The sequence below is a fragment of the Notothenia coriiceps genome, unplaced genomic scaffold, assembly GCF_000735185.1.
Source record: "Notothenia coriiceps isolate Sejong01 unplaced genomic scaffold, NC01 NC01_scaffold00011851, whole genome shotgun sequence".
NCBI lineage: Eukaryota > Metazoa > Chordata > Actinopteri > Perciformes > Nototheniidae > Notothenia > Notothenia coriiceps.
Window position 1 is genome coordinate 101,820 of NW_011344552.1, and position 9,792 is coordinate 111,611.

The 9,792-nt window shown below is 41.4% G+C and overlaps 2 protein-coding genes across 2 annotated transcripts in view; both read right to left on the bottom strand.

Annotated features, from left to right (window-relative positions):
* Position 1: 1 nt before the first annotated feature.
* Positions 2 to 4,722, bottom strand: LOC104947066 (protein FAM83H-like). The gene is made up of 3 exons (XM_010773005.1): positions 4,715 to 4,722; positions 1,936 to 4,231; positions 2 to 1,593 (listed from the first exon to the last, which is right to left on the bottom strand). The coding sequence occupies exons 1-3, from the start codon at positions 4,720 to 4,722 to the stop codon at positions 1,573 to 1,575; spliced, it is 2,325 nt and encodes a 774-aa protein (XP_010771307.1). The 3' UTR covers positions 2 to 1,572.
* The window catches only part of grinaa (glutamate receptor, ionotropic, N-methyl D-aspartate-associated protein 1a (glutamate binding)), a 14,821-nt gene continuing 9,700 nt past the window's right edge, over positions 4,672 to 9,792 (bottom strand). Inside the window, exons 6-7 of the mRNA XM_010772966.1 lie at positions 6,629 to 6,772; positions 4,672 to 5,475 (exon numbers count right to left, since the gene is read on the bottom strand). Of these exons, the coding sequence (XP_010771268.1) occupies positions 5,326 to 5,475; positions 6,629 to 6,772 (294 nt within the window). The 3' untranslated portion in view covers positions 4,672 to 5,325. The remainder of the gene's footprint in view (positions 5,476 to 6,628; positions 6,773 to 9,792) is intronic.

Below are 9,792 nucleotides of genomic sequence, written 5' to 3' on the forward strand. Positions count from 1 at the left end.
CCACGTTCAATTCAGTTTTAATAAAATACTTTTGAACAGTATTTCAATTACAATGTAATACTCTCTGAGGTTGTTTGATTTTTTTAAACAACAACACATTACTGTGCAACTGAGCCACCCTACTTAATTCGAATTAGTATTTACAGCCAAGACCACATACTTGCATATTAATGAAAAACAGAAGGCACTTTAGGGTGATATAACAATTTCTCATTTGTTATATAGATTATCAACAAGTTCTTTTTTATATAAATATGTACAGTATAACCCCTCCTAAAAAAAAAACAGTGTAACCCCAGAATTATTATCCATTATTATCCATGAATCAATCCATCCTCCATGCTTTTGATGTTCTGCATAAACCAATGACCTGTTGAGCAGCCTGGGAACTGTACCGTATAACTACATCTTTGGTGCACTAGTGTTTACCCACCAACAAAGGAGTTGGCAGTCCTGTGTAGGGCGTAGGTCTCTGAAGTTAAATTACTTATGTAATGGTCCTGTTCCAGTCCTGCAAAGTGTAGCTAGTTGTTCCTCTTTGTTTCCTGATGGCTAATTCAAATGTTAAATGATAGAGAAACAGGGCACTTTTTGTTTTGTTTTTTACAGTCGTTCAGCGCAACTACAAATGCTTAACACCTTTATTTACATTAGACCAAGAATAGTACACTTATATCTTTTAACTCCACTTGTCAACCATGAATGCGTTGGGCCTCTCTCAATGGTTATCTGTCACGTTTAACCCTGAGAAGCAGGTCCACGCCTACACACCTAAAGTTCACTACAGGCTTTCCTTTCTATTTAAACTCTGCCATAACATCAGAATAGTTATTATAAACAAACATTGATTTGGATAGCTTCTGCTTTCTCTATAATCTCAGATTTGCCCTTAAAATGCCCCCCTTCATCAATTCATCCCATGTTTATTCCCCTTCATTTTCTCATTGTTGTTTCTGTTCCAGGATTAATAATATAATCCTAACGTTGGTGATGCCCACAGTGGGCCATTGGCACACGGTGAATCCACAAGGACGTTTTCTCCATTTCAGTTTCAGACAAGTCCCAGCTGCACAGACACTTGTAGAAACACACAGCACTGGTACAGCTTAGTACACATGGCGTAATACTGCATACTGCCATGTCCTGACATTCCTTTTTATATCAACCCTCAGGTGCAATATGTTCTATATTTCTCTCGTACTCCCTCAGTCACGTCGACACAAGTTCAGTTGTAGGTGAATTGCCCTACCTTTTTCTGTTGGGTGAAACATTAGCCCATGGCAGCCACAATGAGAGTAGAGTCCCTCTTCTTTCTCTCAGTCCCCATATAAGGTCAAAGTAGTACCATGTCTTGGCACAAAGGCACATTCCAAACCCAATGACTTAAGTTTGTTTTCAGCATTTTTATAGTGTCTTTTCAAGTTTTATTACGTCGTATTAAAATCCAGGAAAGGCTGCAGTGTTGAGCCGAAGAGGTACTTTGATAGAGTCGTTGGCATATATGGGCAATGCGTCTTTTTGATCATCTTGCATAAATAGTTTCCATATAAAAGGTGATTCCTCCATCTTTCGTTATCCCAGGGTATTCCCCATCTGTTGACAGAACAACAGGGTTAACATGTAATTCAACAGTGTATGACTTTCACCTGAATGTCTCTACTGTCAATATTATGAGTCCTCATATTTCTATAATTATGTAGAACATATATGAAACCACAATTGTTTATCTGCATTTACAAGAAACATTTCAATTCATATATTTGCTGAATAAACTTAAAATAGTCCTAATTCCCAAACATTATGGCTTAGAATGAGATTTCTTAAAACCATTGATTACACTAACTCGTGACTACATTACATTTATTACAACTATACTTTTGTTCACATTTCTTTCCCCTCCACGCTGCAAACATCAGCATGACAGTGATAGACTACCTCAAAGCGGCTGTAGACCTTCTTCTCCTTCCTCATACTCTCCATCCTCTTGAGTAATCCCTCTCGCTCCTCGATGTTGCTGACCGGACGCAGAAATCTGCTATTTTTTACGGAATTGACCGCGTCACCTCCTTTTTCTTCTCTTTCCAGTCGGTTCTTCTGGCTGTTGGCTGAGATCTGCTCCAGGATGACTTTAGTGTCATCTCGTAGGTTGCTGCTGAATATAACAGAGCTGCTGGGGGACTGGTATCGAGATGTACCCGATGTGATGGTCGATGTCTTGTGATTGGTTGTAGTTAGGTCGGTAGTGGCTGATACTTTATCTTTAACCAATGAACTCTGCTTTTTGTTGAATTCTTCAGTGAGCTCTTTCACCGTGCTCATGCTCTTTTCATCTCCTGAAGATCTCTTTTCCTTGTCCTTGGGCCCCAGGAATCCCTTTAGCCTCTGAGTCTGCTTCTTCAAGAAGTCAAGTGTCTTACCATCACCCTTTCCATCACCAAGTGTGTTGATGGATGTAGTAGACCCCATTACTTTTTGCATTCCTTCTTTTGAATCGGCACGTGGCAGAGTTGAAGAACTATGAGGGCGACTCTTTTTCATTTCACTCTTCTCTGCGTCCGTAGCGTCTGTGGTCAGAACGTCTTCACCACAGGAGATGCGACGAACACCGATTCCTTTGAGCTTCAACTGATCTCTCCTGAAGATATTAGGTGAAGGAAAGGGCTTCTTGAATATATCCTTCTTTTGACCATCTGACGCATTATCATCTTTATGAGTTGTCTCCGAAGGCTTCAGGAGGTTCGCCAAAGGTTTCAAGATAGGTGGTTTCACAGAACTAAAGGAAGTTCTGCGAGTGAACTCTGCTATCTTTGCAGAAAGGTCTGTCTTCTTTAGTAGAGGTTCTGCTGAACTAACAGAGACAGTTGGGATCCTTGGAGTTATTGCAGGTTTTATGGGAGGTTTATCAGAAAGGTCTGGCTTTTTCTCAACAGGCTGTGGGGCTTTAAGTGACAACTCTGTTTCCATTTTTGATGCTTTTCTCTTAGCAGCCAGTTCTTTGAAATACTGCAGTCGACTGGCGGGGTCATTCATGTTCATAGATGATGATGAGGATGATGATGAGGAGGAGACTTCAAATTTCTCTGCTGTTGTCGTCGTCGTCTTTACCTCTTCGTTCTTTTTCCGAAGTTCCTCTTTTGCTTTGAGCTCATCTGTCAATCGAGCCTCGTTTTCTTTTTGTAGTCGCTCGTTCTCTTCTTTCTCTTTCTCCTTCTCCTTCTCTCTCTCCTCAGCCTTCTTTCTCCACTCAAAAGGCTCACGAGTCAATGACCTCCTCTTCTCTAGGATCTGGGCCACAATCGAGGAAGTGCGCCCTGAGTCCAACTCCTCGTCTTCCTCTGTGGCTGTTTTGAGGCCAAGGCTACCACTATGCATCTCTACCTTGGAAGAGGAAAAAATAAGCGAAGAACGCAGACGTGAGCTACGTTGAAGTAGTGGGTTGTTACGTGAATGGAATGATTCATGTTTGGAAAGGAAGCGATCAGGAGCTTCTTTCCCTCCCACATCCACACCGACCTCCCTCGCTGCACCTCTCTCTGTTTCCTTCTCAAGTACAGATGGCCTTAGGTCTCTGCTAGACGAATACAGATCCTTAGTTGTTGTCAGGGAAGATTCTCTGCTGTTGCTATCAGGTAAAATGGGCTTTCCATAGCGTGGTCTCGTGTATTCTGCTTTGGGTTTGTTGGGAACATTTGGTGGCTCCTTTAGTCCATAGCGGGAAGCGGGGTTGTCATCAGCAGAGGATTTCTGAGGTGGGGGATCTTCAAATGCATCAGGACCCAAAGGTTGTGTCAGACCTTCTTCGCCACCATCCTCATAGGTGTTAAGATAGGAGTGGATTCTCCAACTCCTCATGCCTTGCTTAGCATCTGCATCTTCACCAGCCTCTGGTTCAGATTCTTTGGCATACGTTTTCTTCTCTGGAGGGTGGGGCTGGGTGGGTGAGCTCTGGCAGGCATACGCATGACCTACTGTTGGCCTCCTGCTTGAATCTCCTGCATACCTCCCAGCTACCGGCGGGGCCTGGTGGCCCTCAGGTCCTCTCAAATCATCAGATGAAAAGCACTCTCTGCCGTAGTTTCCAGCTTGTTGCTCCCGATCTGAGCGAAAGCTTGAATTTGAACACTGGTCAATGGAGAGTTGTGGAGAGGGACCCCGAAGTCTTTCGTAGTGACCATGACCAGAGCCCGAGCCAGGCCCTTCCTTGTAGTAATGGCTACTTTGGGTGTGCTCCCTGTAAAGAAAATATTGTTGCTTTTAATTTTTTGATGAAAAATGTATTGTAATTTGTTAAGACACTTACTAACATACATTAGTGATAAACAGGGTTGGGAGGGTTACTTTGTAAATGTAATCAGTTACTGATTACTGAATACATGGCTCTGAAAGTAATCCGAATACAGTTACATTACGCGTCTTAAAATAAACGTAATCAGATTACTTTTAGATTACTTTTGGATTACTTTCTTTTTCCATCACAGATGGGTATGTTTTGGTGTACAGGAGACACAAAAAGCAAAAGGAAACTGAACGTGTTTTTACTGTTTTAATGGCGTATCAAGAGCACAACTGAAACATAACATCTGAAACGATGTAACAACATAATACACTTTTTGGGGATGCAGCTTGGGATGTGAGGAGTGAGGGACACGTCTTAGAACGGGCGTNGATATCAGAGCAATTATTTCCTGAAAAGCAACAAATCCAAAGGAATCACTTCAGCATGCCATTTGGGGGCAGGGGGTAAAGGGGGGCGGGGTACTGGCTTCACATACACTAATACATTTAACTATTTACAGCTGTGACAAGCAATTCCGAGACATTCCTCTGTTAGCTCTAAAGAAACATATCACACCTTTCGTTTTGTTTCCAGTGTTGCCATGCAGAGTTAATTAACATCAGCGGGCTCAAAGGGAGAGATCTGTTTGGGGAATCAGATGGATTGAAAAATGGGTATTTCTAGCCCTAATTTGTTTTCAAGTAAAGCTGGTTTGCATCAATATTAGGCGCTACAGATTCCATCCCCGCTCTTCCTCTGTTTAATCTCTAAGCAAGGCAAGGCCGAGTGCCATGCATCCACGGGATAACATGTGTTACACTGTAGGAGCTGAGTCACACTGAAAGTATGGGTAAAGGTAATATAGCCATTATTTAGCTACCAGTGTTAGTAGAAGCAGAGGAGAGTTACAGCAACAAGTGGTCAAAAAGAAAGATAATTTTCACATTAATTGCAACACCTTTTAAAAAGCTGTGGGTGTGATAGGAGGAGGAAGTGTGTTATGGGACAAAGTGAAACAAAAGTTTAAAGAGCTATTTCATTTCATTATTTCATTCACGGGAACGTCCCACAATAGCCAGGATGTAGAGGAAGATGTTGATGATGTCAGTGTAGAGGTTGAGTGCGGCAAAAACGTATTCCTCTGGACTCAGAGATAGCTTCTTGTTGCCCAGGAGGAGCTGAGTGTCCACAGCCAAAAACTACAGAGAAGAAACAAGGCGTTAGTGGTTTCATGAGATTTCTACACTGTGGATATAACATTAATGGCGTAAAAATGTATCAGCTGTCGTTTCAGAAGTAACAAATACAACCGTAATAAACTAAAATGCCATAATACACTATAATTCTAAAATAAATATATACATTTCAATTATTATTCAAGATAACTTGGCGATACATATCTGAATTGATTCCGACACTTAACACAGACAACAGCTCTTTAAAGAAATATTGATACAGCGGGGGTGCAAATGGACCAGTACACATCGCCAACAATTTACTTTTACCATTAGCAAACGTATACATTAAACTGCAATCTCAGTTTCATTAGCATCCATCCCGAGGGCTCAACCTCAATACAACCTCAACATTTTATAAACCACTTCCAGTATTTTGGCGCCAGTCTAACCTTCGAGCTCATGGATCTAAGGTCTTACTGGACCAACTTAAGGCAACACGCTCACTATGAAGGGCTGCTTTTGGTCTGAATGTCTATTTTGGCTCTGAGCAACACTAGATAGTATTGTCCCATTCTTTCATGTTGTACTGGCTTTTCCTAACTTCTCAATGTCTATACTGTAGTATATTAAAGTTCAATGTAGCCATTTTTTCTGCTTGACATCATCAAATGCATCCTATCACATCTTCTTCCTCTTCCCTTCGACAAAAGACATCTTTTAGCCTCCATATGTTCAGTGTTTTAAAAGCTGCTTTGGACGAGTTTAGGTCATATATTTAGATTTTAATAACAAGTTAGCTTCCCACTTTCCTCCTTCTAAGCATGAATCTTTTTCCAACTCCGATTGAGCTTTTATTCTTAGTCATTCTGGAGATGCAAGTATACCTTAAAGAGCAGAATACAGTTCACTAGTAGGAGGAAAACCGTCTGGAAGCCAATGCTGACGACTGTCTGGTAACTGAATCTAGACGACCGGATGCATTACCTCACAGATATCAAATGACCCAACTTGAGAATGACCTTTGATAATATGAACTGTAATGACATTCAAATGATTCCTTACTGTTGCACGAAATGATCAGAAATGTTCAGCATAGCATCAAAAAGTAAATACAAGCAACCGTGAAATGTGGAAAGGGATTGTTTTTAAAGGACAAAGAGAATGTGAAACGTACGCAGGTGAAGAGCAGGGCCCCCAGTGAGGAATAGACGATGTCCAGGATCCTGTGGCGGATGAAGATGCAGAGGATGGAGAAGAGCAACAGCACGATCAGGCACACAAACAGCACGCCCTGACAGGAAGTGAAGTCATACTTGCTCTGTGGTGAAGAAGGGTAGAAAAGAAAGGACCAGAAAATATCAGGCATGATAAAACACAAGGCTTTGTAATTCGACTAATGGTTAATTCTATTTACATTACAACGCAGAAAAATGACAGGTACCTATATAAAAGTACAAATATTTGGTCATGATCATTGATATGAAACTTAAAGGAGGTAAAATATATTGTTTCTCGTGATGGCAGTTTGACATTGAAGCTTCGAACGGAGCTTCAACCCTGGACTTCCTATTCCATAGAAGCAGTGCTTCGAAGCTTGCTTCAAATCACGTGATATATGACGTCCGAACCAGCAACTGCTTCATTTCCTGAATGAATCAACTCACTGGTTCGCGGTCCAATTACGCGATTCAATGCACTGCCTCGTCTCTATTCTGACAGGTGACAGGTTGAAACAGTTTCAAATTTGAGCGCTTCAACACTTTATAACCGCTCTAAACAATGCGCAATGTGTGGGTTGTTGTCGTGGTTTGCGTTGTTGCTGTTGAGCTGTTGTTGGTATTGCATTTGAATTGGATCATTATAGAGCACGCCAGGAAGAAAAATAGGTTGTTCTGGCTCGGGGAACACTTCGAAATGTGGAGAAGTTGTGAACAAAAAGACAATGAGTAATATAAAAACACTTCAATTGTCTAAGGAATAGATAGCCCAGTGGATAGAGCCGGCAGCCAGGATGCGGTGATGTCCTCTGCGCAGCTGGTTCAATGCCTGGAAGAGTTAAACTTGTAATCATTGCTTTTCAACTTTAATACTTTAATGACTGATAAAAGGCCCTCTCCGCCCAAAAAAATGTCCAGCACTCTCTATCATGTACATATACATTATTGTGTTAGAACATAGCAAGGAAGCTTAAAGGAAACTATTCTCCCGACCAAAATAAAGGTTTATTGTGCCAAATGGCAAAGAAAGGCTTATTTTTGTAACTCATTCATAGTAAAGAATTAACAGAAAATGGAAATGTTCTTGCAAATCCATTATTTAAATAGTAACCTGCTAATATGAAAGGGCACTTTAATGCAAAAAAAGCAATGGCATTGCTTTGGAAAAATACATGGAAGTATAATAATGGCCTGGTTTCTCACCACATATGCACTAAAGAAAGTATTACAAATAAAAACAAGAACTGACATTTTGAAGTTAGTACATTAGTACAATTAGTGCAATTAGTACATTCTGAAACACATGACAAGGGGTACATTCTGAAAACACATGACCCCAGGAAAAACCCACATTTCTGAAACATGCAAATCAAGCAAAAAGCATGAGCAAAGGAAGTGCAAGACAGTTGTATCGATGAAAGTCCAGTATGAATGCTATAAAAGTGCACAATGGTCCATGGCAACAGCTCACTCAAATAGTTTGTTTTTAAACGCTTGGGCTTTCTTGGAGAGCATGTTGCTGTCTAGCTCCATTCACATTTGCTGGAGCACTTCGAACGTGCACTTCAGTTTAGGGGGGTAGTTCAGGTTTATTGCATACATTAGTCCAGCATGGTAGCAGCTAATGCAATGTTGTCCACATCAGTTAGTACCTGCTGGCCTTCCAGGAGGGAACAAAAAAAATTTTCCTGTCGCTCCGTCTGCAGTGCTTTGATTGGGAAGCCCGGTACTCACCGGTACGGCAGTACCGGCACTTCTAATTTTACCCATGTGGGTACCGGGCACTTCTTACGTTAAAATGCCTGGTACTTATATCGTATGTATTGTGAACGCAACGCTGCCGCAAATGTCGCGTCTGACTCTGCCTCACAGAGGTTGACTGGCTGTCTACATGATGTGGCCCTGCCGACATGGCCACTTTCATACAGATCGATACGCTAATGCCCTCGATGGTGCTCTGTGTCATTCAGCCTCGTGGTGAGGTTTGTGTAAGTGTATGTGTGGCGGCGAGCAAGCGAGAAAGCGCGCGCAACCGGTTACGTGTATTCGTTGTTAGCCATCTGGTGCTAACTCAGGCGCGTGGGAAGTAAGGGGTGCTGAGGGGTGGCTGCAGCACCGCCCTGGTGGAGGAGCATGGGACTCTGCACTTCCACAAATTACATTTAAAAAAAAATGAATTTTCCATCTTGATGTAACAACATTCATAATTAAGTTAAAGATAACACCCTTTTCACCCCGGTTACATTTTCGCATTTGCCGCCTTACGATGGGCGGCTGTAAGTGATGAAAGTGGGGATCGTTGGCTTATCAGGTCTGCGCTCGCAGGCTCCAAGCCAGCGTGAGAGAGAGAGAGATAAGATAGAGAGAGGTACACCGGTAACCGCGGGAAATGTTGTTTAGCTTCTGCTGGGGCGGCTAAGCGGATATAAGAAGGCTGTTTGCCCAACCAGGGTGGAGGAGAAGCCTCTCCATGTCAGAGCTGAGAAAGGGCAGCAGTGAGCAGGAAAGGACTCTGAGTATATTAGATAGTTAACTTAGTCTAAGTTGTCTCAGTGGGTCTCAAACGGTTCGTCACCATTTAAGCAAAATGGGCAAATGGCCTGATTTTTTGTAAGAAGGCTATTTTCTCGATCTATTTTTGGAATTCCAATTTCATTTTTCAAATCGGTCTTAATCACGTGTAACAAATCGACTACGGCAAAATCAGCTCATTCGAGACAAAAATGTCCACTGCTAATAACTTTGATAAAAACATTATATTAAAAGATTTTTTTCAACCCCAACTTTTTTGGGTTTCAAATCTTTGAAGAGCAACTTCGCACACCCTAATCGAAAATATCAAAAATGTAATCATTTTCAGGATTTTAAACCCTTAAATGCCATTTTGAATCCTTTTTTTTTTTCATGGTGAAACAGAGAAAATTAGTTATTTTCCAAAAAATAGCTACTCTGGTGAGCTGGCTCTTTTTTATAACAGTATTGGATATGTCAAAGATTAGCAGCAAAATTGATTTTTTTTTGGCAATATTCTAGTTTTTGGCAGCAAAATCAGATTGAACAAAAAGCTTACATTATTAGTCATTCGGGACAAAAAATGTCCACTTCCAAAAACTGCTCCAAA